This window comes from Symphodus melops (genome assembly GCF_947650265.1).
Source record: "Symphodus melops genome assembly, chromosome: 11".
In the NCBI taxonomy this organism is placed as follows: domain Eukaryota; kingdom Metazoa; phylum Chordata; class Actinopteri; order Labriformes; family Labridae; genus Symphodus; species Symphodus melops.
The window spans coordinates 24,722,090-24,749,757 of NC_136701.1; the positions used below are offsets into that span (position 1 = coordinate 24,722,090).

At 43.0% G+C, this 27,668-nt stretch overlaps 1 protein-coding gene across 2 annotated transcripts in view; it reads right to left on the reverse strand.

The window, feature by feature from the left end:
* Positions 1-27,668, reverse strand: part of tmem132e (transmembrane protein 132E) — a 335,032-nt gene that overhangs the window by 9,081 nt on the left and 298,283 nt on the right. For both annotated transcript variants that reach the window (XM_079355808.1, XM_079355807.1), the window contains exons 6-7: positions 22,725-22,930; positions 11,678-11,957 (exon numbers count right to left, since the gene is read on the reverse strand). In XM_079355808.1, coding sequence (XP_079211934.1) covers positions 11,678-11,957; positions 22,725-22,930 — 486 coding nt within the window. The remainder of the gene's footprint in view (positions 1-11,677; positions 11,958-22,724; positions 22,931-27,668) is intronic.

The following is a 27,668-nucleotide window of genomic DNA, read 5'->3' on the forward strand; positions in this document are numbered from 1 at the left end:
AAAAGAGACAAAAAAACACACACTCGAGACAGTATCCATCAGCAGCCAGACAACGAGGATGAATGTGACGCTCTCAAAGTGACGGTTAGCAGAAACACTCGTGCCCATCCAAGTGTCACCACATGAAACAGCAGCAGCATTTGAAGCCGCTCTTGTCTTTTCGGGTAATCCTGGACTTTTTGACAGGCCTCTGCACCCGCCACTTTGAGCACTTTTAAAAGATCATCATCTCACTTTGCAATCCCGACCAGAGGTCAGGAGGGACTTGAACAAAGTAAAGAGCCATCGAGCGAAGCAGCGGCCTCGTCCTCAGACAGACGAGGAAATCTTTTCCACCTTCAACTTCAAGCGTTTTCCAGCTCCAGCGGGCGTCAAATAAAGCGTGCCATGCTCGAGCAGTGGAGGGTTCGGCGCCCTGACAAGCTTCTCCAATCATCATCAACGGAAACCTTGAAACAGCAAAGCGACTGCAAACCCTCTGCACAACTTCTGCTTCCCAATAAAACTGGATTTTCAAAAGCTAAAAGAAATCGTCCTCGTGCATCAAACATTTAGTTCGGCTTGTAAACGTCCCTGTGTGAACACAAAGCAAACGTGATGCAACAATGGAACTAATCTGTTTATGATTCAGAGCAAAGCGAACAAACGACAGGTTTGATTTTGTTAACTTTTAACTCCCTTCAGAATCTTCTAATCTTTTTATTTGGACTTGTATGCATGCGTTACAACCTTGAGGTAATCAGACTGGCTTCATGATTGTTGTTAAACTTTAAGTTGCACAGCAGTCAGGGCGCTATAATCCTCTCAGCCTACAGAGGTTAATGATGGGAAACAATAAAGTGTTGCTGTCTGCAGTGAAAAAGCTGCTCTGAGGCTGTGTATGAATACATCTCCACTGCAGCACTGCGACCTCCCTGCCCTCCGTACTTAGCTTAATAAATCTCTGCACAGCACACTGTGAGCACTGCATGTGGATCTGTACGCTGCATTATTATCAAACTCACAAAAGTAGAAACTCATCCTCCTGACTGCTAAATGCTAAACGGTGTAAAATGTAGAGAAAACTTTTATTTGGGCAGCATCAAAATGTTTCAGTCAGGTTCCACCTCCGTATGCATATTGTTTGTGTGTGATGGATTAATGTGCCAGAAAGGAGAGTTATGGTCCACTGGGCGACCACACACACACACACACACACACACACACACACACACACACACACACACACACACACACACACACACACACACACACACACACACACACACACACACACACACACACACACACACACACACACACACACACACACACACACACACACACACACACACACACACACACACACACACACACACACACACACACACACGATAACAAGTGAGCATGCAAAACTCCCTAAGGCATGATAGTAAATGGTTGCATAAATAAACTTATAAAGTTTTCATGAGGACGACTCAGATGCATGATGGATAACTCTCACTACAGGAGCTTTTTCTGCTGCAACTAAAACTTTCCTATTAACTCGATTATTCAGTTTTTTTTCTATGGATAGTTGGAGTTTGAGAGTTAATAGACAAAAGTTTGTGTCTGTGTAAAAACACGTGAGTACATGAATTGCACTGAGGTCAGAGAGAGAGAGAGAGTGAAACAAAAACTGTTTGCTTACGATCGATTTTCTGCCGCTCCACGTTCCTGGTATTTTCACAGGCCAATTAAAGTGACTAAAAAGAAAATCTGATGCTATTAAAATCAATATTTGCAGCTTTGTACAAATGTCAAAACCTAATTCAAAGACACGTTGATTGTCCTGAAGAAAGAATTTGATAACAGAAGCTCCTCCTGTCTGTGGGGTTCATGGTCCACCATGAAACATGTGAAGCTCTGACTCATGTTCCCAGTTTCAGGGTTATTGAACAAAAATCACTTTGTCACTGCAGACCAGGTCCTGATAATACAGCACACGTCTGAACCTCCCACACACTCTATTATTCTTAAAGCTGCAGTTGGCACAACAAAATCCAATAAACCTGTTTCATGTATATTCCAGGCCGCTCATCAGCGATGCATTTTTTTTTTTCCCCTGATCTCCAGCGTCTGCTTTCGAGGAGAGAGCGCTCTCAGCAGGCGGCCACTTGGAGAAACACTGCAGTGCTCGGAATCAGTTTTCGCTCAAGTTGAAAATCAACTTTTCAGAAAGGCGCCAGACGCTCTTTTCCCAAATATCAGATATTCCCCAACACCGACAGACGCCTACGGATCGTGTCTCGTACCCACATCCTCCTCGCTTCATGTCCGATTGGAAAAAAACAAACTCAAAATACTAAACGTGCAGTAAAACGGAGTAACGGAGCGGCATCTGTCTTACGACGGCCGTCGTCACAGAGCAGCAGACAAACGCTTCATGCTAGTGTTGCAGAACGCTTTTCTGCCCGGAACAAGAATGCGAGGTGGACTCAGGGCCTTCTTCAGATTTGGATGATAAACTCCAAAAGTAGTCAATATAAACAGGCCCGAAGACATAATGGAGGCCTATAAACCAATAAACAGCCACGCTCACATCCTCCCTCCAGACTGGAACCCATTCATAGCTATAGATGTATGTTTTATTGTAGTTCCCACCAGCAAGTGGCAAAATGTAAAAAGAGACCTGCGAGTGTAAGAAACTGAGACTCTGAGAGCAAATATTAGAAATCCAGAGAGTGATTCATGATCCACTTCTTTACATTCTGTGCAAGTTTTAAGGGCGAACATCGGTCTTTGAGAATAAGCCCACTCGCAGAGGGATAATGTGATTTGTGTAGAAGTATCAGCTCACAGCTGCAGCCGTGGCGCTGCCTTTGTTATTAAAGTACAGCGATGTTACAAGAAAGAAGAAGGAAATCTCCTCCTCCAGGCAGCACATTTGGAATAAAGTGCACACTGCGAGAGTTTGGACAGAAACAGACGCTCTGTTAGGAGCAGAGGCTGGTCCTTTACGAACGAGAGAAACGCAGGAGGACTTCTTTCTGTGTCACCATGTTTTCAGTCGTGTGTGTTCAGACGTGAAACTCCCGATCAGTAGTGCTAGTGCTAGCCTCCAGGCTAACGTTAGCTTCCTCTGGGAAGAATTCTTCTATCCCTTTAAGAAGAAGGAGGCAACAAAAACAAAGATTTGATTTTTGAAGAAATAAAAGTGAGTTTTTAGGTGTAAAGAGTTTTGTTTTGTTAATCTCTAAGGGCCCTCTCCGTGCGACTGGGCCCCTGAAAGCTTCCCCCTTAGCCCCCCTTTTAGGCAGCCCTGCTAATTAACTGAATTCGGGGGGGGCTGCTGTGTGAAGTGTCCATCCGTATTAACCCCTTCAATCCTGCTGATGAAGCAGCAGAAGCGACTCGGGTTTGGAGTCTTTGCCCAAGAACTGATCAGACATGAGGCTGATGGGGATCGAACCCCCGACCCTTCTGACTGACTCTACAGCCCCCCATGTAGCCTCTGCACTGTTATCCACATGTTCCACTGATGGGTTTGTATTTCATGTCTTTGGCACTTCCTTCTATTTTAGGCTTTTTCCAAAACGCTTCCTTTGATCAGATAAAGATTGGCGATCCATTTGTCACAACGAGGTTTTTGCATCTGAACGTCCTGAGCGTGTTCACCTTGAGTTAGAACGCTGTCATCCACCGGTCTGTCATGCATGTTTCATTTCTTTTCTTTCCTCCTCCAAATCATCCATCATATAATTTGTATTTATTTTTTTCTTCTTGGGAGTTAAGCTTCCCAAGTGATCCAAGAATTTGTATAAAGTCACAAATATTTTGTTATGTTTCAGCTAAAAATAATTAAATTGTCAGATTTGCCTGATGACTTTACTGAGGGGAATAAAGTTTTGTTCTTCAGGTGGGTTTAATAAAAGCTTAAAAGGGATTTTAAAATTGGACGAAATGAGATGCAGATACTTTGGTGCAGAGTGCAGAGATGTCGGAGATTGATTGAGTCGGTCTGTGATACGAGTTCTGTGTCTCTGAATAATCATCCAAGTCCGATGTGACAGCACATTTACTCTGTTTGCTCTGAAGCAGACTTCTGTGGCTAAAATAAAACTTGTGTTCAAACTGCGGGCACTTTTGGAGGAAGGGAGGAAATTAGTCTTCAAACAAGCTTTGTGACATTAAAAATGAAAACCCTGGAGAAAGATTTTCTCCCCGACTGTTATCAGTTTAAAATGTGTGTGAGGAGTTCCAGGGCGTATTTACTGATGAAGTGATGCAATTTGGGTTTTTGTCGTTTTCCCTCAGATTGCCTCATTTTCTTTTACCACAGTTACTGATTTCATAGATCCGCCCGCGTTCTCAGAGGAGAACATTCAGCCATGCTGCTGCTATTACCTGCAGGCTGAACGAGTCTCAGTGTCAGGGATTTTAAAGTCCATCAAGACTCAGTTTCTCCAAATTCACCTTTTTAAGATTTTGGTTAAAATTGTTTTTAGGATTGTGCAAAACAAAACGACTTAACTACACTTCTCATTCATCTCATTCACAGAAAATAAAGAAAGTACAGTCTGGCAAACAGAACTATTAGTTATTTGTCTAATTTATGGGGCTGTCATATGATTGAATATGCATCAGTTCATCCTGATTAATGGCAGCGATATGATGCAGTTCAGGTGTTTCGTCTTGAGGGTCAGATGAATTTAACGGTATTTTAGGTCTTTTATGATCCTGACTTTTATATTCATTACTTCAATAAGAAACAAAGATGGCACCTCACTCATGGAAGTGGTGTGATTTCATTTCATATATTCAAAGCTGTGAGCCTCAGTCGACAGGAGGGCGGACGCAGAGCTATTTCAGGTAGACAACAATGTGGAATAAATATAGATTGGTGGCTCCGCCCGGTAATGAATGATGAATGTGTCCCATGTCTATCTGCGAGGAAAGGTCAGCTGTAGTCGTGTAGCTTCTTCCAGCCCAGCTCCCGGATGAATTTGTCATGGCTGCTGCTGCTGCTGCTGCTGCTGCAGGCGGGGGAGGTGAAGTGGAGCGCAAATGTACTTACACTTTACATATTCTTCAGCTGAAGGAGCTCCTCTGTCGGTCACTGCTGCTGCGTGTGGTCACATGTGAGCTGGTGCACGTTTCACTGCTTGTTTTTGTAATTACACAGAATTACCGTCTGTTAAGTCTAATTTTGTAGTCCGCAGCCTTTTGTTTTCTTCTTCGTTGGTTGTTGTCATATATTTGTTTTGCCGCCTCCCCTTTTATCACCCTCCATCCTTTAATCATTGTGTTATTTTGTGTTCCTCAGCATGCTTGTCGTCTGTTAGCTGTTGGTATATTGATTTAATTGAGCCGTAGTCTTTGCGGTGAGTTTTAGTGCAACTTTTGTGCCGAGCCTGAGGAGACGCTACATGTAGTTTTCTTTGCCGCCTGCTCAGTGAGCAGCGTCAAACACAAGATTATATCTGTATGTTGCTCGAGTCGTAACACTCAAAGTCATGTGGTGTTACAGCGCGTGAATCAGAAGGAGGCATTTTGAACCTTCAGAGATTATGAGAGACGTTTTGAGTTAATGCAAAAACACATCTTGATCAGGAAGATGAATGCAGTGCACGGATGTTCGTCTAACTAATTGAGACACTGTATATTCAAAATATACGCCTAAAAATAATGTCTCCTGTCTGATTGGGAGACCGGTGGGAAATCTTATCAAACAGAATCTGACATTGCATGAACCGAGCATCCCGGCAGTGCTGCACATTTTTCCTCGAAGCCACTTGGGACCGGTGAAATGTGAAGGCACAGGCTGTTGTTTTATCTTTGTTTGTAAGAGAGAAACACACAAAAATCACGCAGCTGGAAATCCTCTCGAAGTGGAAACTGGAAATGAAAAAAAAAAAAGGTTATTTTTTATTTTTTTTTAGCACGTAGTAAAGTCAAATGTGTTCCTTTAAAAACATAATTTATTTGTGAAAAGGACTAAAGGTTAAAGCCTTTAGAAAAGTGTTTTAAATAGAGAAACCATCAATAATGATGAAGATGAACATGCAGCTGTCTCACCTGCAGTCATGATTAATTATTGTGTTTTATGCCTTTTTTAACTTTTTGTTAATTTATTGGACTTTGGTCAGCTGTGGTTGTTTGAAAGTGCTTAATTAAATAAAGTTGGATTGGATTGGATGATGCTATGCTATACTGGTATATTGGTCTCACTGGTTTCAAGATGCACTCCATGTTTTGAGGTTAAAGGTAACAAAAGTTTGCTTTTCATGCTACTTATGAAGATTACAATCTGTTTCTATTTATAGATTCTTAAACACTGTTCAGTCAGACATAAATATGAAAACATCAGCTGGAGGTTTGTTGAGTAAATAAGCAGTGAAAGTTCCACCCATAACATAACATAATCTAATATACACATTAGAGTCAGAATCTCTAAATATAATCACTGAAGAAAATGGAGAGTTAATTATATAACTTATGTGAATATATGCATTCAAAAAGGAGCTTTGCACTCCTGATGGTTTCACCAAATCCTCCATGTTTTCAAATATTCTGGTTAACAGCGTCAGGAATAATGTTTGATGCCTGATAAACTGCATGCATCAACATTCATTAAGGCCTCACTCACTCACACCAGTGATCACACGCCCTGCAGAGTGCTGGAATATTCCTGTTTACATGTTAATCCGCACATTTGGAATAAACCTCAGCAGTAGTTGTAGTATCGTCATGACAACACGTCATCTTAGGGGCGGAGACACATCCTTACAGTGGCATGTTCGGGAGCGTTTTCCGGCTGACGCGTTGATTGAGGCAAATGTCAGGAGTTTTTAATAAATCAGAAAATGAGCTTAATCGGGTTATGATGAATGGAATAACATGTTTACATGACTCCTCAGAATCAGGATATTGTTATTATTCCGATTAAAACAGGAATATGGTGTGCATGTAAACGTAGTCACTGTGTAGAGAGCTTTCTGAAGCATCTGTTCATCACGTTATGTAAAGTCTCTGCTCGCACACAGGCGATTATTCACGTCCGTCTCTCCGTATTCGTCTGATAATGTTGAATATGTCCCCCACGAGAGCGTCGGTTTTATGGGTGAGACGAAGACAGGGACACGAGGCGGATTGTTGCGTTTCAAACGGGACAACTTGTTGAGGGACAGCTGGCGCTGCAGGAGAGGAAGTCGAGGTTTATTTCGCTGCCGTTGCACCCACTTCCTCTTCCATATGGCCGTGGTTCTGTGTAAGTGCCTGAAAGTTAAACTCGAGGGTCATATTTGAGTTTTTTTTCCTCCCAGCATTTCGAGCGGTATTACATTTGTATTTCATCATTCATTCCTTTTTGGAGTGGACGCACTTTGAGTTTTGTGCAAACAAGCATGAAGAGGCCCGGATACGTCTCTGCGCTCGTCAGCGTTCATTACACTGATGGAAGGCATAATGAAAAATGCCCATCATTTCTACGAGACGAAGGCCGGAGCGTGTACAAGTCAAAGCGTAACCAGACTTAATTGATCTGTCACTTAAGTCCACAAGAGAAACAGATCACGGTTGATGCTCAAGCTCTCTTTCTGAATCGTGAATAATACTTTTGTTGACAGTTTTCTTTAATGATGTTGGACGTTTTTAACTGATACTGTCTTTCACAAGCTTCTTATGCATGCAAGTTCATTTGAGCCAACATGAGGCGACACCAGCCGGACTACAGGGCCATTAAGCTAAACAGATTTATCATTACTGAACTCAACCTTTGGTTCTTGTACAGAGTAATGTTTCCTTTGATTCCTACCCCATGTAGGACTTAAAGCCCTTTCTGTTTGGCGGACGACCTGAAAGTGAGACCGATGCATTAAGACCCCAGTGGACCACAACGGTTTATCAACTCAATTCCTGCAGGACCGGATAATCGGAGGGTGTAATATGTCCACGGATGAGTCTTAGATGTTTAAATACACATAACAGAGCATTTCCTTCGTAGGTGTTTAAGTTAGAACAATTGATGGACAGCAGCTTTGTTAGTTCAAAACTCACCGCTAGATGCCACTAAGAGCTTTTACTATAAGTTATTCAGAAAAGTTAACATTTAAACAGAGATCCCACTGTGGAAATATATATTTCAAAGTGTTAATACTCCAAATGATAAATATTGAACTGTAAGATTAAAGATTCTGTAGATTACACTCAAATATATTTCTGTTCTGCAGTCTGTCTCTGGAAGAGCGGTTCATGTTTGCAGACGTTAATTAAATAATGTCTCAGAGGCTTGGCACTGGTTTCTCTCCAAGCTGAGCTTTCCACACTGGGAAGCAGCTCATTGTTCAGTAATCCTCGGAAATAAACCCCAAACTCCCCTCAGGTTCTGTAAATTCTTAGAAAGTCGACACGCTACGATATAATCAAAGAACATAAGCGGACCCTACACGGAATAATTGAGCTCTGCCATCTTTATATTGTCAACTCCTAACCTCACATCTCTTGTTTTTCTGTGCGTCTAAATTTAACAGAGCTGTCCAAATTAACATAGAAACACTTCATAATTCATGGAATAATCCTCAGCCCTCCTTCCAATGAGAGGGAAATCAAATGAACGTCTGGAATATTGTGTGGAGTGGACAAAAGCTGCTGTTTTTCTCGTCCATATTCATGAGCTGGTGGACAATTTGAATCAGTCTCTGACGACTCGTTTAAATCCTCCGACAGATGACGACTTTCAGCAAGAGGGCCATTGTTGAGCTGTGTGCTGTTCATCTTCAGAGAGTCTGCATAATCGTTTTCACTGTTCAATGTTAAATAGGCTCTGCTGACGGGGGATCTCTTACCATAGCTGCTTTGTCAAAGGAGTTTTGTAAGCCGTTAGTCGGTGAAGTTGACTGTTCAGAGAGTCTGCAGAGATCCGTTTTAAGATGAGAGTTTAAGGTGTTTTAATTTGCCCTGCACATTTCCATTAATGCGTCCATACCTGCAGGGACTGAGGCAGCTGGAGTTTCAATTTGGACTCAGTGACCACTAATCATTTGACCCTAATGCAGTGATAGCCTGCTGGTAACTGTGATTTATGATGGAGAAAATGAGGGACGGCATCCACCTGTAAATACACATAAACTCTCCTTACTTTCATTAGCCATGTCGACGGTCTCTCGGGATTTCAGCGTTTGCTTTTTGGTTGGTAAATGTAAGCAGTGAATGGATTGCTGTGAAACGTTACACAGGCGTCGTAATGGTTTTTAATGATTCTCTGACTTCAGTTCTATCAACCCGGGATTTGAAATGTGCACACAGTCATGAAGCCGAAAGGGTTCATAAACATTTGAGTCACAGATTATCTCGATCCCCACGTCACGTATTTGCACAACAGTTTGTTGCATTCAGCGTGACCAGAGGATGAATCCTGATAACTTTTGTGATCCCAATTTCCACATGATTATTACTCGTACCTTAGCTGTACTTTGTGTTCTTACAAGCCAACTTTAGCATCCTAATCTAAAAATGGTCACTATAGAGAGAAAAAACAAAAGACGGTTTTGTAGGCCAAGCCGGAAGTTAGCGTCACCACGGGGTCTTTTGAAACAACAAGGGATTTTTACATTGGATTTTGGATCCCTGCAGAAAATAAGCTCTGTGGCAAACGAGCGTTTATTATGCTTTTGAGTTTATTTCAGAAAAATAATCTTCACAAATGAACACCACTGTTATAATGCTCAAAGAGCTAATGTAGCCGACAGAAGTAAAAAGCTAATGCTACGCTACAAGCAAACTAAAACGTGGTCGCATAGCTAAGATAAGATAGTCCTTTATTCATCTTGCAAATGAAGAAATTTACAAACTTGGTGCCTTCAAAGTCACCAACACTATCAGGAGGTCTATGACAAGCTAACTTGTAGGTTTAACTAGCTAGCTAAACCGTAGCCTATTAAATGATTTATTTATTGGCCTGATCTTTGCCGAAAATTAATCCTGCAGGAGACTTTGTGTCGACATGTAACTCCAAATAGCAACCAACTTTTTAAGGATCCGTAAAAGATTCTAAATTCAAAAGTGGGGGAATTCACTGACGTGTTCGACGCCATTCAACAAAACTGCAAACATCTCTTAAGCTTGTGTTAACCGCAGAACCACCAACCCCAAGGCTAACTTACTTCCTGCGGCGCCCGACAGTAAACGTTATCCAACATGTAGCTTTACAAGGACTTTCTTTTAGATCACTGTAAAGCAGCTCCATTTGTGTTGAGTAATCCTACATCTCCACACCAGCTCTGCCATATTGTTCAAGATCATTCCGACATAACGCTGTTTGATGGATGAATTCATTCAATTAAATTTATTTGTTTACAATCACTATGAGCCAGTGTGGCAAGCTCCTTCTTGTGGTAAATGGATGTATAATTATTCATACCCTTCAACAGATTACAAATGATCTATTGCTCATTTTAAATGATGGATTGGCAACTTATATCGTTCTCCTCTTTTTCTCCATCATCAGACGCATCCATCAGGCAACTATTCTTTCCCCTGACAGGCTGAAACTCTGATCTGTCATGGCGATCAACACCCTCACCAACCGTTACTTCTCTCCGCTCCCATAAATGACCAGTGAAGCGTCTGTAAATCACTGCCCGGGAGCCATAACTTTGTGCCGCTTCCTTTATAAGGCCTTTTGAACCTGTCTCGGCTGATGCATTTAAATGCGCCCCATGTCACAAAGTGGACATCAACAGTGGCTCACACTTACAGAGAGACAGAGAGGGTCTTGTGCCAAAACAGTCCAAATCTGTTTAAAATTCAAACATCAATCTTTTTTTTAAGATGTTAAAAAATGTTATGTTCATCGGTCATTCTGTAAATACACTCAAAATATATTTCTAAGATCTGGGGGGCAGATTTTGGATGCCCATGCTGAAGAAAATTGAGATAAAAACTTGGCTTGTTTTGGAACTTTCTGATTGTTGGACAACTTCTTTTCCAGTCTGACGTTGTTTTCGTTGCATCACAATGTTTCCAAAATGACCTAACTAGCCAAGAAAGTGGGTCCAAGGTCGAATGTACTTGGACTGATTGGATTTACCTTCATTTTTGATTCCACGCAGACCTTTCTACGATTAGTTTACACTACTTAACCCTTCAGTTAACCCCGGTGGTCAGTTTAATCCACTGCAGACCCATCATGTCTGTAGTCTCATGTTTAACTCAGAGTTATGTGTATTATTTGGCTTCCAATGTTTACATTTTAAAAGTCCAAAGTCCACTCTGAACTCATTCCAAGTTGAAGCAGACCTATCGCTGTTTTGTTTATCCATTTCGACTATTTGATTTGAAGCGAGATGTTTTAGTGAATACAATGCCGCCGTTATCAAAGGATACGCAGACTAAAAGCTAAAAAACAAAACACAGCAATAAACCTGTTTTATCTTTCAATCCAGCCGTGATCTCAATCTCCAGAAGAACAACCTTCTTTGGCCACCAACAGCAGCTGCAAACTCAGCAAGAGTAATGATCTCTGCGTTTACAATCTCCTCCCCTCATCTCTTTGGCTCATTTTCATTTGGCGAGGTGACTGTGGAGGGAAGCTTTAAGGAACACCACGTCTTCCTGTTTCGCTTCTCACTCCGACACATCATTCGTCTCCACAAGACGGGCGATTCATCACTGCTGGTTTAATGATCAGCATTTACAGAAAGACTGTAGAGAGTTTTACCTTCAGCACAGTGGATCCCAGCTCCAGACCCACCAACACCGTCCGGTCCACCAACTCAGCTATTCTGGGGTCGGCCACTTTCAGGGAGTCCTGGACCAGGTCTGTCACATCCACCTGCCAGTCGGGCCCAAGCATGGTGATGACCTGGTCGGTCCCCTCTGTGGAGGTGGTGTGGAACTGGGTCAGCACCTTGACCGACGCCCGCTGGTACTGCAGGGTGCATCCTCGACTAACACGGCGCTCGTCGTCTTCCTCGTCTGCGTCGCTGTCTCTGGTGCTCCTTGGGGAGAAAGAGAGATGGGGAAATCAATTCAGTGGAAAGAAAATACATGGAAAGTTCAATCAGCGACTTTCCCAGTACGTGTCCAGTCGATGTGGCCTTTGAGCGCCAACATCTCAGACCAAAACAAAACTTTTCTTTGGCCATCTTGCCCTTCAATTGGATACTTCGCCATAATGGACAGTGTCCTTGAGTGGGCGGGGCCAGCAGTACTGTCCTAAACCACTCGTGAACTCAAGAGTGTCAGCTGTTGAGTTTTCTTGCAAAAAGGCAACTGGAGTGAGAAACTTCAGAGGCTCAACTCATTAGCCAAGATTTGGCAAAATAGCCTGGAATGAGCCACTGAAAAGATTGAGCACCCTTTATGAAAATGTTTAAAAACTTGAAACGATCACCAATCACAACTTGTCACTCTTTTAAACTGAGCAGCTGCTGCTAAATTACTCCCAGCACTGTGGCATGATGCTACATCTCAATTTGTGCCTTCTGTTCTTAAGGGTCCCCACTCATTTCATAATTTGACATCATAACACTGATGAGAAACTCGGCATCACTCCACACAGATCCATCCCATTATCTCTTCTGATGTAGTGGCGATGAGGAAAAAGTCCTCAGAGCCAGCATGGAGAGGGATGACAGGCTGGAGAAGGCAGAAAAGTTGGACTACTGCCCTTCTTATTTCACAGGAGTCCTGGGCGGCGGGGTTAAACATGCCAGGTGCATCTCCTGCCGAGCGCAATCTGCTCTACAACCAAATGTTTGAGATCCCCAACTTCCCCCAGCAGGTTTGACAATCTGCCAGTTCCCACTAAAAACGCACTCCACTGCTTAATCTGTGCTTTGAATTCACTCTGTGAACAACTTGAGATTCAGGAGATGCAGCGGACCTGTCAGCCACCCACAAAGTATATATATTTATATATATATATATATAAATACATATATATACGTATTGCTCATCCATTGATTCAAGGAAGAGGTCCGATTAGGCTGAGCACTTCTTCACCAAGGTCTCATAAACGCTGTGGAACCGCTCCCTCAACTGCAAGAGGCAATGTTGCATCCCGAGTACTGGAAAGGTTATTCATTTATTCTCGCATTTCAACTTTCCACACCTCATCATTCCCACCAATGCTTTAGCACTTTGCTCTGCTTTTAAATCTGCACCGCTAGTTTTATACGATGTTTAGGTGTAAAAAAGGCCTCCGATGAGGCTCTCGTGGCTCATTGGACTCACCTGCATGTCGTTATTCATTCAAGCAGCGATAACGTCACCTCGTGAACCTCTTTCACTCTGATCAAACTCGGGTCATGGACTTAACGCTTCTGTTTGTACGGATGGATGAATTGTGCTACTTAAAGATGAATAAGAAAGTCGCTCGCTGTCACCGTGTGGTTTAAGACAATGTGGCAAAGTCACTATGTATAATTCAACAGCATGGAAACACTATAGAAGTTGCTCCCTGACTTTAGATAAAAGCTGCAGAGGTGGGAAGCCACTGTCTGCTTGTATTAGTCAGTACAACAACACTTTGCATTAATCCTGCATGTAGCAACACAAACAGCAGCAACAACTGTGATTATAGAACCGTTCTTACACTTCAGGATAAATAACCTAATATTGATCTGTCTCAACTGTCCAAAGGGAGATCAAGTCAATATTCTTTTTTTTTTTTAATACTTCATTGATTTTTATGACACCATTTGAATAGCAAACAATTATACAAGCAAACGTTTGTATCAAGACTAAACATCAAAACAGGCAGGAAACAAAATAGACAAAAATTGGGCAACAGAAATGAGATCCAACAATGCAGAGAGTATCATCAGTGCATGACCAGAAGAAGAGCCTATGATGTTCTGACAAACACACTAAAGACCATCAACAGCCTGGCAGGGAGCGTTTGTGCCTCTGATTCTTCTTTCCACATTTTCATCATCAAGGTTTTTTGGTTCTTTCCAAAATCTAAGAATTATCTGAGTGCATGTTGTTCAGCCAGCTGTTGAAAGTTGAAATAAGTATTTATCTGAAATAGTGCACTGCACCTTTATTCCCCTGGAGACACAGCTGAGGTGATGGAGGAAGTCCTGCATTGTTCCAAAACGGGAAAACCATTCTGCATTCCCGTAAAGCATGAATATATGACCCACCAACATGACCTGCTTCAGATTCAACCAATGTTAGTATTTCTTGCAGGAGAGTCGCTGTATCTATTATGGAGTAAATTTACCTCTTGTTTATCTAAAATATTTACCATTCACATCTCATCATTCAAACTATATCCCAGATTCTTTCAAGTCAATATTCTTAAACAAACAAAACAAGCGCACGCTGTTTCGTTAGTCGAGCAGAGTTAGAAGTTTGAGTCTGTTTTCTTTTTCAGAACAGCTGAACTAAACCTGATCTCAGATCTAATCATGTGGCGCTCTCCTCCTCCAGTCAACATTTGTGTTCTGTCTTTAACGGTGTCTGGACTTCATGCTGTGCACTTGTGCATGCACTAGAGGAGAACAGTGTAGCTTCAGGACATGGACATGCTGCTTTATATGTGTACGCCAGTTAATTTCACATCAGATGCATACTGTAGACGTCACACTCTGTTACTCACACTCTGTCTCTGTCAAGGAGTTTCACAACTTCTGGCTCAGGTCAGTTAAAGTTTACCTTCCCGAGTCTGCACCTGAAAATAAGGTTGATATTTTTTCTCCTCCAGAAGAATATTGTCTGTTCTTATTAGAGTCTGTGATACAAAGGTACAAGCTGAAGCTTCAGTGCACACGGGCTGCCCGCCCGATTACACGTCCTTTCCTTTTTTAGAGCATGTTTCTGGATAATGCAGCCAGTGAGCAATTCTGCTGCACTGTAGCGAAGGCCCACTGCAGGCCAAAGAGCATGCTGTGCATGAAGATTCAGAATGTGTCACAGTGCAAAAGTGAAGGGATGTTGGACGAAAAGACTGCAACGGAAGGAATAAATAAAAGAGTTAAGGAGGCGAGTGTTGGAGCGAGAGAGGTTAGAGGTTGTGTTATGAAGTCAGAGAGGTATTTTGAGAGGAGGAAAATGAGCCGGAGAGAGCGAGGCAGCGATGGGAGGATTGAGAGGAGTTAATGAAAAGACAATAATTCAGTCTAACAATCACAGAGGAAAGCAGCTTAAGCAAAGTCAAAAGCAAATAATCGCAATTTGGTGTTACTGGAGTGTGTTTGAAATGACTAACAAGCAACATTTGCATATGAAAGTTATTTCCCCATTTTACTTTGTGTATTATTTATAACGCTGAGACAGCCTTTGGAAACATTGGCTCATTTATCGTGCCTCCATTATAATTGTAAACAAACCACAGTGACACAGAGGTGGAGACATTTAGAATCTGCTATCTTCTGCCAGAACAAGTGTTAATCCTCAAAGTTCAGAGGACGTCTCATAAATCCTCTCCTCTGCCTCCGCGACGTCTCAGAGCAGCCGACCTGCACCGCTCCCTGATGAAGGAAGCTGTCACCGTTGCTTTCTCATTGGCTCACACCCGAGTTGTGGTTGTGACCTCGCTGGCGTCAGAAAGACTTCTGAAGTCAAGTCTCGACAGATAAACTAGCTCGGCCTAAAATAAATCCCAAGTGAATAAAAAACATAATTTCACATTTATTGTTTGAAAACGTTCATTTGGACTCAATCGTCTTTTGACTCTCAATCCAAATCTGTGATTCTCTTTATCTTCATGTTACATTGAAGAAGCTCTCCACATGACAACATAATGATAGAAATCTCGCCACACAAACAAAGAGTGATTCATTGATTGGTCGTTTATGGATGAACGTTTATGAATAAAAACGATAAGGAAGGAGTCGTGGCTGTACATTGATTGGCTGCAGTTGTTCAAACTTGTTCCGTCAGCTTGCTTTCTGATTGGCTATCGTGTTGTTAAACTTGACACAGTGTGTGTTCTGCTGCCCTCTGGATATCAGATTGTAAATATGAAACGTGTTTGATATTAACAATCGTCTGTGCAGATATTAGGATGACTCGATGCTCTTCAAGGTCTTTAAAGCTCTACAGCTTGTTTAGTCACTAAATGCTGTTCATCTCGTAACAGGCGGCGAAGTAGAGCTGGTGCCTGAGCCTCCTGTCAATCAGATCAGCCCCACCCCTAATTATTCAAACCACTTTGACTTATTAAAATGACGACAGATGACGTATTACAAACGAAATGAGCTAATGACACCAAATTCTGTGTTTGACCCAGGCTGTGTACACTCTCTGCTGTCAGTATGAAAACTTTAACATGTGTGTTAAAGGGACTTAGGAGCCTGCCTCAAGTGGACACGCGAGGAACTGCAGGTTTTTGCACTCTCACTTCCACCGGCTGCCTTTTTAAACACCAGCAGTGGTCACGTGATATTATTGCACTCAAATTATAAATGCAGTCCCAACTTGACATCACACTTTCTGCACCCTTAGTATTAAGTCACTGTACTCTGATAGCACATCAAACCAGCGACAGTGACAAAGTGACACTGGAGGGCTCGCTGCAGTGTCGTAATGTGAAGCAACTGGCAAAACACCAAGGCGAGTTTTAAGTGAGAGAACTCCCTTAAAGACACTGAGAGAGACGTCTTTGTACTGTTGTCACATGTGATGACTTCCATTTCATGTCTGGACACAACGAATGACATACGAGTCTATTACATGTGCTGTATTTTTAAATCCACAGTGAAGGATTGGCTCTGCATCAAAACTTTGTCTCCATTCAAATTTCAAGATAAAAAAACACAAACAAACTTGAATCCATCAATCAAGAGCTACAACCTGGAGCAAGAACGGATCCATTTCATGAGAAGATGAAAATCGGTGTTTATCGGTGTATTTATGCTCGTTTAAGAGAGGCCTTTAAGTGAAGTATTTGAGGCATTTCAGATTGAGAGATCACAGAGTGAATGTCAGGCCTGCTGTGATGGAGCCACAGGACCAGAATAAAGTAAAGAAATGATATACTCCACACATCAAAGGACGTGTCCGACGCCTCCAGCAGGAAGATCCCTAAAAAACAAAGACTCCTGTGGGATGGCCGGTCTAGTCGGTATCAGCAGCTTTAATAGGCCGATGTCGGCACCATGAAGAATGATGGGAGCTGTCTCCATCTGCAGCGCCCGGCGCTGCAAAGAACTACAGGGGGAAGAAAATTACATACACACGGTAAATCCAAATGACAGCATGAAGGAAAGAAATGCCTCAGCTGCATCGGAATGAATTCCTCCGGCCCGACTTTGTGCCAATCACAACAACCTAAAATAGCGCACAAGGGGTCTTTGATTACTGCTTTCATGACGGCATGGGGGACGTTATACGCATAGAAAATGCGTTGGCGAAGCTGTGGAGGTAACTTCTTTTGAGAAACAAACTTTAAAACCAAGCCAATTTGCTTTCCCACCTATTGATATTTGTTGCTCCGTGAATAACAAAGGGAACATTGTTATGCAGGAGTTTACACCTGAAGGAACAGACTGCAAACCCTCGGGCCTGCTTAACCCCGGACAAACGACAAACAGCGCTCAAAATAACGAGATCTGAACAGCTCACAAATCTGATAAAAGCAGATACGTGATTCCTCATTCAAAGTGCTCTGCTTTAATAAGCTGGGCCTGTAACAATGGACGAATAAAGCGAATGAATGGCGCTAAAGTGGGATATAAGACACACTGTGCATGTCAGAATAATAAACCATCCAAAGCCCATTATAGCCCATTGTGGATCTGTGAGGAAACGATGCCATGCAAGATGTTTTCCAAGCACTCTGGGTCATTCCAAACACCTTAATTCTTCAAGCAGGTCCTTAAACGCACCATTTGTATTCAGCTTGGGTAAAAATGGATCGAGTCAGTGGTGATGTACTCCAGCAGCGACGACAGCAGCTCACCCGCGTGAGTGTTAATGCTCCCATTAAACATTTCTGAAATGAAGGGTTACAGGCCTGTTTGTCACGTCTCCATGCATGACCAGAATGTGGAAACAGTCTAAAGAGCTCAAGTTTGTTAACCTCAGACGACATTATTCATCGGGGTCCTGGCTCAAACAACCTCAATCTCCCACCGGAGCCATTTTATCTGAATGTAAAGCCGTTTCATTTCGAATGCTGAGAGGCGACGGCTCGTTCATTTTCTCGTTACGTCCTCCAGTTTCAAACATGAGAATAATAAATCTGTGCTTCCTCTCATTGGATGCTGTCTCCTGTTGAATTTGGTCAAGTCAAACATGTCTGTGTTAGCAAAATGTTCTCGTGCTAATTCTGTGAGCCAGTTAACAGCATTTTCCATTATGTGTAGCATTAAGCTAACAAAACATCCCTGTCTATCAGAGACCACTTCTAAACCAGCAACATGTGCAGGTTGGAAATGAAAAATTACAAAATCTAACAGTTTGGGAAGCTGTGGTTTGGAGGCGGATTTCAATATCGTTTGCATTTTAAATGATGTTGGATCAAAGTTCAAAGTTCTCAAATCAAGAAGTTGTGTTCACCAACTCTAAATCTCATCCTGAGATGTTTTTACAGTGAAAAACGTTTTACTGGGACTCATCGCCTTGGAAAATATTAAAACAGGGTTATTTTGTCAGGTTGCTGTAAATCTCCTTGTGTGACACCCACCACAGCCTGTGGTGTTTACAGGCATTAAAAATAACAGTAGAAATAAGAAATGTTGTTGCTGAAGGTCACATCAGAATTTGAGTGTTTCACATCCATCAACAAACTCCTCGCAGGAGCTTTTCACCTGAAGACAAGAGTTTAAAGACGTATTTTCACATAAATGAGATGTTTTTTTTCCACCATCATCACCATCATGTTCTCCTGTTTTTGTTTTCACTGCAATCTCTGATAAACGCACAACAGAGGAGCCCTGAAACTAAACAAACTGAAACATGCACAAACGTTCGAGAGGCCTGATCTTCAAAAATTAAAAAGATTCATGAGCAGCGTTCACAATCACCTTTAGGGCGTATCGAAAATACAACTGCTGAAGAAAAGTGAACAAAATAAAAAAATAAAAACACGGATGAGGACTGATGAGCGAGCCTCATTTTGTACAGAAATATAAACTGTTATCACGGGAACAGGAGGGAGAAATATTCCCTTCAAGCCAAATTTATATGGACAGTGTTTCCTGTCCTGTGCTGGACTCGGTCTCACTCCTCGTCTCAGCCGTCGGTCTCCTTCCAGAGGCTGAAGTCGACATGCACGTACAGGACTTCCTCCTGGAGAGTTAAACGTGACTCTTTAGAGAAACGCTGAACGTTTTTATTTAAGGCTTGGGGAGACTTTTTTGATTATGTGTCGCACAACTTATTCAATGAGATTTGATGCAACACGCAGAAATTCAAACTACGGCGTCACGGCAGGTGCTTCAAGAAATAACGAGTCAACAGACGTTAAGACTCCGACTACATCTGGAGTGTAACACCTCCAATTACCCGCCAAAAACATCATCATCTATCAAACCTGCATTCATCCCGAGGAGCACGACTGTGGGCGCACTCAGAGTCAAATTAAGTCGGAGTCTTGGACCTGTTGTGCAGAATGGGTTCAGATGGCTACGACACAAACACAGCAGCCTCGCAGCTCCATTTGCACTTGAGAGGCTCATTTTTTTGCAGAGTGCATTTCAGCCGCGTACCTCAGACATCAGCGTCTAATTGGAGGAAAAACAAGCAGCTACATGAAGAATCCTGGATAACACGCAGACGGTTGGACAGCTTTTTAGTGTGTAAAACGCGTAAGACTGCGGGGTGCCGTGCTCTTCAGTTAACGAGTCCTCTGGTACACGTGTGCTGCGAATCAGACGTCTTAAATAAAAAATGCATGGGCTGCTACGGCAGGCTGACTTTGTTGCTTTTAGCAGAAAAGGAAACAGCGGAGAGGAAATGTGCCCTTGATATTGCTGTGACATCAAACATACAGTATAGTGCTTCAGAAGGTATACTTTTCATTACAGGAACACTTTTACAGCTCGGATCATAATCCCTCAGTTCACACATCAAGGCCACTATTGATTGGTCGAACAACATCTACTCTGAGAGTGGCGTCGCCGGATGTAATCCTGTACGCACTGTGCACATATCTCGTGACCAGTAAAACAATATAAACAGTATGCACATGAAAGTGTGACAACAGCAGATCCTGTTTAATCATTTCTCCTGTTTTTCCTCTTTACTGTTTTTTTTTTTTATCCTCGGGATGTTCCAGCTCAGCCTCACTGATGAGCTGATTGTCAAAGAAAACATGCTGCAGGCGTGATTCACTCACTTCCTGTTCCTTTTGGAAAAACGTTCTTAGGTATAAACGACGGCAGTCAGTGCTCCCGATAATAACTAGCTTGTTGTGTTCTGAAGACGGGTTGTGGTGCTTCTTGAGGAGGAAGGCTTCGGCAGGTTTTGGAGGTGTAAATTGGTTCCAATCCCTGCAGAGAGATGCACCCGATGAGTGCGTGTGGATCATCACTGACAGGCTCACATTGTTATTCTGAATGTCTGACATAACATTGTGAAAGGGATCCCTGCAGAGATTGACCTTTTCAATGGAAGATGCTCTCTTTTTTTAAAAACCCAGAATAAAGCTCGTTATATCACTCTCCTCTTTTTTTCCCTGCTTGTTAACCACTTCATCAATCTGTTAACTCGTGTGTACTTTGAAAAAAACAACAAGAAGACAGAAAACTAGCAAGTGTGTCAGCTGTGCTCTTCCATTCTCGTGTGAATAAACATGGCTGTCTTTGTTAGCGGGGAGTGATGCGTTTCTTCCTCTCCAACAAAAAGTCAGTTTATGTTCCGATTCATTCTGTAAACAGAGAATATGATATGACACTATCGTATCGACGTCTGGTACGGTACTTTGGTTTGGGACGATGGGACAAGGCATGAGACGAGATGAGACAAAAAAAACAAAACCAGTATGACAGGATAGGACACGACACAGGAAGAAACGGTTTGATTTGATTTAACTCAATACAGCACGATGAGACAGGAAGCAAAGAGACGATGAGACAGGACGCAAAGAGACGATGAGACAGGACGCAAAGAGATGATGAGAAAGGACGCAAAGAGGCGATGAGACAGGACGCAAAGGGACAATGAGACAGGAAGCAAAGAGATGAAGAGAAAGGACGCAAAGAGGCGATGAGACAGGACGCAAAGAGACGATGAGACAGGAAGCAAAGAGACGATGAGACAGGACGCAAAGAGACGATGAGACAGGACGCAAAGAGATGATGAGAAAGGACGCAAAGAGACGATAAGACAGGAAGCAAAGAGATGATGAGACAGGACACAAAGAGACGATGAGACAGGAAGCAAAGAGATGATGAGACAGGAAGCAAAGAGATGATGAGACAGGAAGCAAAGAGATGACGAGACAGGACGCAAAGAGACGATGAGACAGGACGCAAAGAGATGATGAGAAAGGACGCAAAGAGACGATGAGACAGGAAGCAAAGAGATGATGAGACAGGACGCAAAGAGATGATGAGAAAGGACGCAAAGAGACGATGAGAAAGGACGCAAAGAGACGATGAGACAGGACGCAAAGAGACGATGAGAAAGGACGCAAAGAGACGATGAGACAGGAAGCAAAGAGATGATGAGACAGGACGCAAAGAGATGATGAGAAAGGACGCAAAGAGACGATGAGAAAGGACGCAAAGAGACGATGAGACAGGACGCAAAGAGACGATGAGAAAGGACGCAAAGAGGCGATGAGAAAGGACGCAAAGAGGCGATGAGACAGGACGCAAAGAGACGATGAGACAGGACGCAAAGAGACGATGAGACAGGACGCAAAGAGATGATGAGAAAGGACGCAAAGAGACGATGAGACAGGACGCAAAGAGACGATGAGACAGGACGCAAAGGGACAATGAGACAGGACGCAAAGAGACGATGAGACAGGACGCAAAGAGACGATGAGACAGGAAGCAAAGAGACGATGAGACAGGACGCAAAGAGACGATGAGACAGGACGCAAAGAGATGATGAGAAAGGACGCAAAGAGACGATGAGACAGGAAGCAAAGAGATGATGAGACAGGACACAAAGAGACGATGAGACAGGAAGCAAAGAGATGATGAGACAGGAAGCAAAGAGATGACGAGACAGGACACAAAGACACGATGAGACAGGACGCAAAGAGACGATGAGACAAGACGCAAAGAGACGATGAGACAAGAGGCAAAGAGACGATGAGACAAGACGCAAAGAGACACTTTATTGTCCTTCTTGGTAAAATTGTCTCAGTGCGGCACAAATGTAGCTGCCTACGTATAAGTGCTAATCAGTAAAAAACATCACACGCCAACAAACAGAGAAGCCGGTTTCACATATCGCACGTGTTCGTCATGAAACGTCACAGACGAGAAAGTTAGAAAAGTCAACTCAGGACAGATTATTCAAAAGTTTGATAGAAGTGGGAACAGACTGATGCAAAGAAAGAAAGAAAAAAACAGATCGTGTTCACAGAGTGTACGGTGTGAAGACGGACTCCTGATAGAGAACACAGCGTACTCAGACACATTCGCCCTGAAAGATTCAATTGAAGCCGTCTCTTTCACGCCGAGCAAAAGCAATCAGCGTGAGCGTTTCTAAAACCACTGAAGCTATCAGCAGCTTCGCCGCACAATACGCTAAAACACTGGGCTCAAGCGTTTGTGCTCACGATCCATTTAACAGATGGGAGCGATGGCCGAAGGTCGGATTAGGAGCCGAGCATTCTAAGCACACTTAGGCCTTACCTTCTGTCCGGCAGGATGGGAACCCTCCAGCCTTTGATGAAGCTCAGGTTGTTGTCGGAAAGTTCCACCTGCAGGGGAAGTTTGGGCACCCACACGGTCAGCTCCAGCGGCGCGCTCAGGTGCTCGTAGCTGAAGATGACCCTCGCGTTCATGGACCCCCGTGTCTCCTTCCCGTTGACGAACACATAGTCGCAATTCATGGACACCTAGGACAGATCAGGGTCACAAGTCAGACCATCTATATGGTAATGGTCACGTCAGCGGGTTGGAGGATCTAAGCGATGGCCGATGATATACGGCGCAGTATGGATGCAGCTGTCACAGTCACAATTCATCATGCAGCATTTCAAGGTTGATGCCTCCTGCGGAGCAAATATCAAGGACCTGTCAGGCTTGTGAAAGTTCAGGGCACATAAACAATCTGTAGCGATACATTTAGTCGGGTACAGAACCGGGCTGCCAGGTGCTGAACCTGAACCCAAACACTCCAAAATCCTCCTGCAGGTTTCAGAGCAGATTTAAAGGATTCACTTAATGCCTTTGACAACCTTCCCTTCTACTTCCTGTCTGATTTCTTAGCAGCATACAGGCTTCACACTAAAAGGAACATAATGTTTGCTTTAAGGGCTCCGAGGCCCCGAACCTTCTGTCTACTCAGAGTGAACCCATTCAGGCAATTTGATTTTCTGTCAAAGACTCAGGCTGAGTGAAAAGTTCGATATTTATAGATCTCCTGGTTGAGACAAATTCAATTGATAGGGCCCTGCAGCTGAGCTTCAACTTAAAGGCACCTCCTTTTCACTTCAGCTCCATATGTGAAATTTGGTAGAAATATGGAGCATGTCGAAATCTACTAAAAAAAAAAAGAGGAAGACCAAGAGGAAGTTTCCACTTCCACTTTATTAGGAAATTTAAGTATAATTTCTGCCATTTCCAGCAACAGCTTTCATTTTCATAAATATTCTCAATGCCGCCTCTGCACAGTGCATTTATGCATTTTAAACCAAGACTACTATCATGACTAAGTAGCACCAGAAATGAGAGGGAACAGAATCACTATTTAATTTGTAACTTGAATTAAAACATTATGAAAATGAGTCTATATGTTAATATGTAGCCACGGTCCAGCAGAGCTTCCTGTTCTTCCTGATCTACGGAGACTCCAAAGTCTGCAGCTTTTTACAGTAGTCCACCCGTAGACTCTGTGGTGTAGACGGCATGGTGCGGGGAAGAACTGCTGCTGAACAGCGCTCGCAGGCTGTGGGCTGTTTTCTAATCTAATTTGCATCTTTTATGCAGCCGAATGTCGAATTAGTGCTCCTAAGTAACGCAGAGTTCGTTAAGCATGTACACTGCAAATTAAGCATGCAAGGCACGTCTTCACCCCACCAGCCCTCCTGCCCGCCCTCCGCATAATGATCTATGAACAATTACACAGACGCCTAATATGCCAACAGAAGCTTTTAGGCAAACACATAATTCATATCACATGAAGGCTGACAGCAGTGTGACATTTCACATGAACTTTAGATCATAACACCTACATGGCACATTAATAAACATATCCACACATTTCACCTTTCTGCAGACACTCGTGTAATGTGATATAATTTGTGGAGCAGTCACAGAGCCGAGGATGAACTCAATATATGGACGTTTCTAAATTTAAATCCCAGCAAATGCCATTTTTAACTTAAAGCCATTCTTTAGCTTTCCCATCCAGTCAGAAAGCTCCAGCTCCATCTGAATTATCATAAATACTTGTCCCCTCTAACACTAAATTATTAACTGCAATGGATCTGGAGGGCTTTGCTTTTGGGCTCCCATGGAAGATTTATCTAGTGGTGGGAGGTAGCTGGCATTGTAATCAGAGGATCTAATCTCCCGCAAATGGAGGTCGGGCTGGCCAGTCTTCTCAGGGCTGGGAATTCATCATAACTGGGCGGAGGTCTGGGTAATAGAATTCCCGCTCGATGCAGACAGAGTGAAGGGTGGGTGGTGGAAGGTCTTCAAAACATGACAGTCTTTCCCTCCGGTTTGGTTAAAGCCATTGTAAAAAGTTTGACCTCTTTGGCGAGCACTGCCGACCTGCTCGTGTGCGGACCTTCGTGTCGGGAGGAGCTACGCTTTGTAAGCAAGCGAGCGTTGTGAGTTGCTTCACGCTGGGTGAATTTTGAAATGCAGCAGAGCCGAAAACAAGGGAGCAATCTCGACGAGTTATTTAAAGCTGCTGCTGTGAGGAATGAGTTAAAAGAGATGTAAACAGATAATGCAAAAGGGATGCCAAATAACCACAAGATGTCAGACAAAAAGTCAAACGCCAACCACTCTTGGAACCCTTTCGATACCGTCTGCCTCCAGTCAGAATTGGCTTCAACTCAGTTATTTAGATTACTGATATACAGCCAAGGCCTTATTTTGTATGCGCTCTTCACAGTTCACAGTTAGATCATCACTGTCGTGAGAGTTTGTAATTGAGAAAAAACATTTACTGTATGACAGCGTTGTTGGCTTTAATTCCCTGCACATGCAGAGAATTCCACGTCTGATTGTGGAGATTAAAGAGAAGCTGGAGCGTCCTCAGATACCCAAAGACTTTACAGCCAACGTGCTCAGCTCCTTTTCCCCACACACTGTGTTCTGCCTGCAACACATTAGCAATAATAATACGACTCAGACTACAAAATAAAAGGATCATTATTTCTCCTTAAAGATACAGTATGTAGATTCTGCCACCAGGGGGCTCTCGATCAGTACTACAAAAACAAAAGATGACGTCGAGGCTCACGGGGAATCATGGGAGTTCTCTCTGCCTAAAACTTCGGGAAATATTTTAGATGATGTTAGAACTCAACAAAATGTCTAAAATAGGTTTAGTCCAAGTTTTATTGATGTTTTAGTGTAAACATTGTCATAACGTTGAGTTTTTGCAGTTTAACAGCTCACATCACTATACATTATGAATCTAGCTCAACAGCAAACGAATGCAAAACGTGCACATGTTGTTCACTACTCCCAAACACTGGCGGTCATACAAGCAAGTCAGAAAAAAGAAAGAAGAAGAAGTGGCTCAACACAATGACCCCAGCCACCTTGATTAATCACAGCGAGGCCGGCTCTATTAGAGTGAGTGGAGAACATCTGCCTGACATGTACTCCCTTCTTCCCTACAGCCAACACACAAGTACACAACACAGGAACACACAACACACGCTGAAAAGAAAAAAAAAAAAGAAAGAAACGAGCCTGAGCTGCTGTGCTGCTTCGGCTCCCGCGGCTATTGCTGCTGATAAACTTGGCCGGCTAATTGCAAGTCAAAAGCTGTTAGCAACCGTGGGTATCAGTGGCCCTGTGGGGCCTGCAGAGGAGGGCTTTCACACACTGAGCCGCCACATGCCGTCACACTGCGGCTAATGCGCTGTGGCATCTTCCATGGTGCCAGCAGATTGCCTGGGTGGAGACTGATCATCAGAGCAAGAGCAAGTGCCGCCTGCATCTGGTCATGCGCTGGTCACATTGTGCACAGCTGAAGACTGGCGAGGTCAATAAAGGTGAAGATAACTAAGGGCTTTTCACACATTTAGTCCATAACATTAACTGAATTGATTTTGCCAAATGCTTCCAAGTGAAGCGAGCAGCTTCTGTCTTTCAAGCCAGCAATGCTCTCACAGCATCGTCGTCCTTTATTCTGCACTAATTGTAGTTAAACGTATTCAACACACAATCCAGAGTCAGACTCCAGACATAACTCCAGACTTTCTGTGACTAATTAATGACCTTTACACTGCCTGCTTATTACTTACACATGACTTCAGTTTTTTACTACTCTGACCTCAATAGAGCATGCATTTGCATTTTGTATGTTTTATGTAATGTCTGTGTTTTATTAAGTACAAGTGACTCTCCCTACAACCAAATTAACCTACATTAAAAAATAAAGTAACTTGAACCTTCTCGAGTAAAGGGAACTGACATTAAACAGAAATTAATGGAATACTTTAAATCCTTGGAATTGGCCAACAAAACTGAAAATCCCCCGATTCAATCTCTTATGTGTATTCTCAAGGTGTCTCCTGAATATAACCAAACAATACAATCCCCTTAAGTTTAAATGTTGAGCATATACAGAAGCAATAGTTTGCAGCCCGGGTTCAAATCTGATTTGTGACTTCTTTCCTGCATGTCATTCCCTCTCTCTCTCTCTCTGATTTCCAACTCTATCCACAGTCACGTCTTTAAAATGAAGCCAACAAATCAATCTTTAAAAAAAACCAAACATGTTAATGCAATTTTAGGGACAAGCAAAAATGATATCCCAAATTGTTGCCAGGCTTCAAACGGTCAACGGTGGGTTCAAAAACAGCTAAATGTTCATGTTCAGTGAGTAAACGTTCATCAAACATTAATCAGAGAAAACTCAAAGTAGGGTTGATGAACTCTGATTATTACAGATTGTTTTGGAGTAAGTGTGTTTTTTTGTCGGCACAGTGAAAGACGAGCTACCTCGTGTCTGTACACGCTCGTGTGCTGAAGGTGTTGGCTCTGAGAGAGGACAGGCGGCTCATGTGCTCTGACAGCACAGTATATATTTTTAAATTTACAGAGCACACTGGACACCCCGGCTTTTATTTGACAGCAGGAAAGGTCAAGACAGATAGAGGAAAGACACGCAACATACTGGAGTGCAGCCCCAGCCCGTGTTGTGTGCTGCACCTCTGCCTGCCACCTGGTCACCCAGCAGCCAAAAGGAAACAAACACAAAAAACACACAAAAAATGGATGCAAGAGAAATATTCATCCATTTCTTTCCGGTTGTGGTAAAATCTCACCTCAGCTGCTTAAAGCTGCCTTTTTCTGCTTTGAATGTATCAACCGTATGACAGTGGGATGTCGTAACACCCAAGACACGTGTAAAGACTTAACCAGCACTTAGACACATCGAGC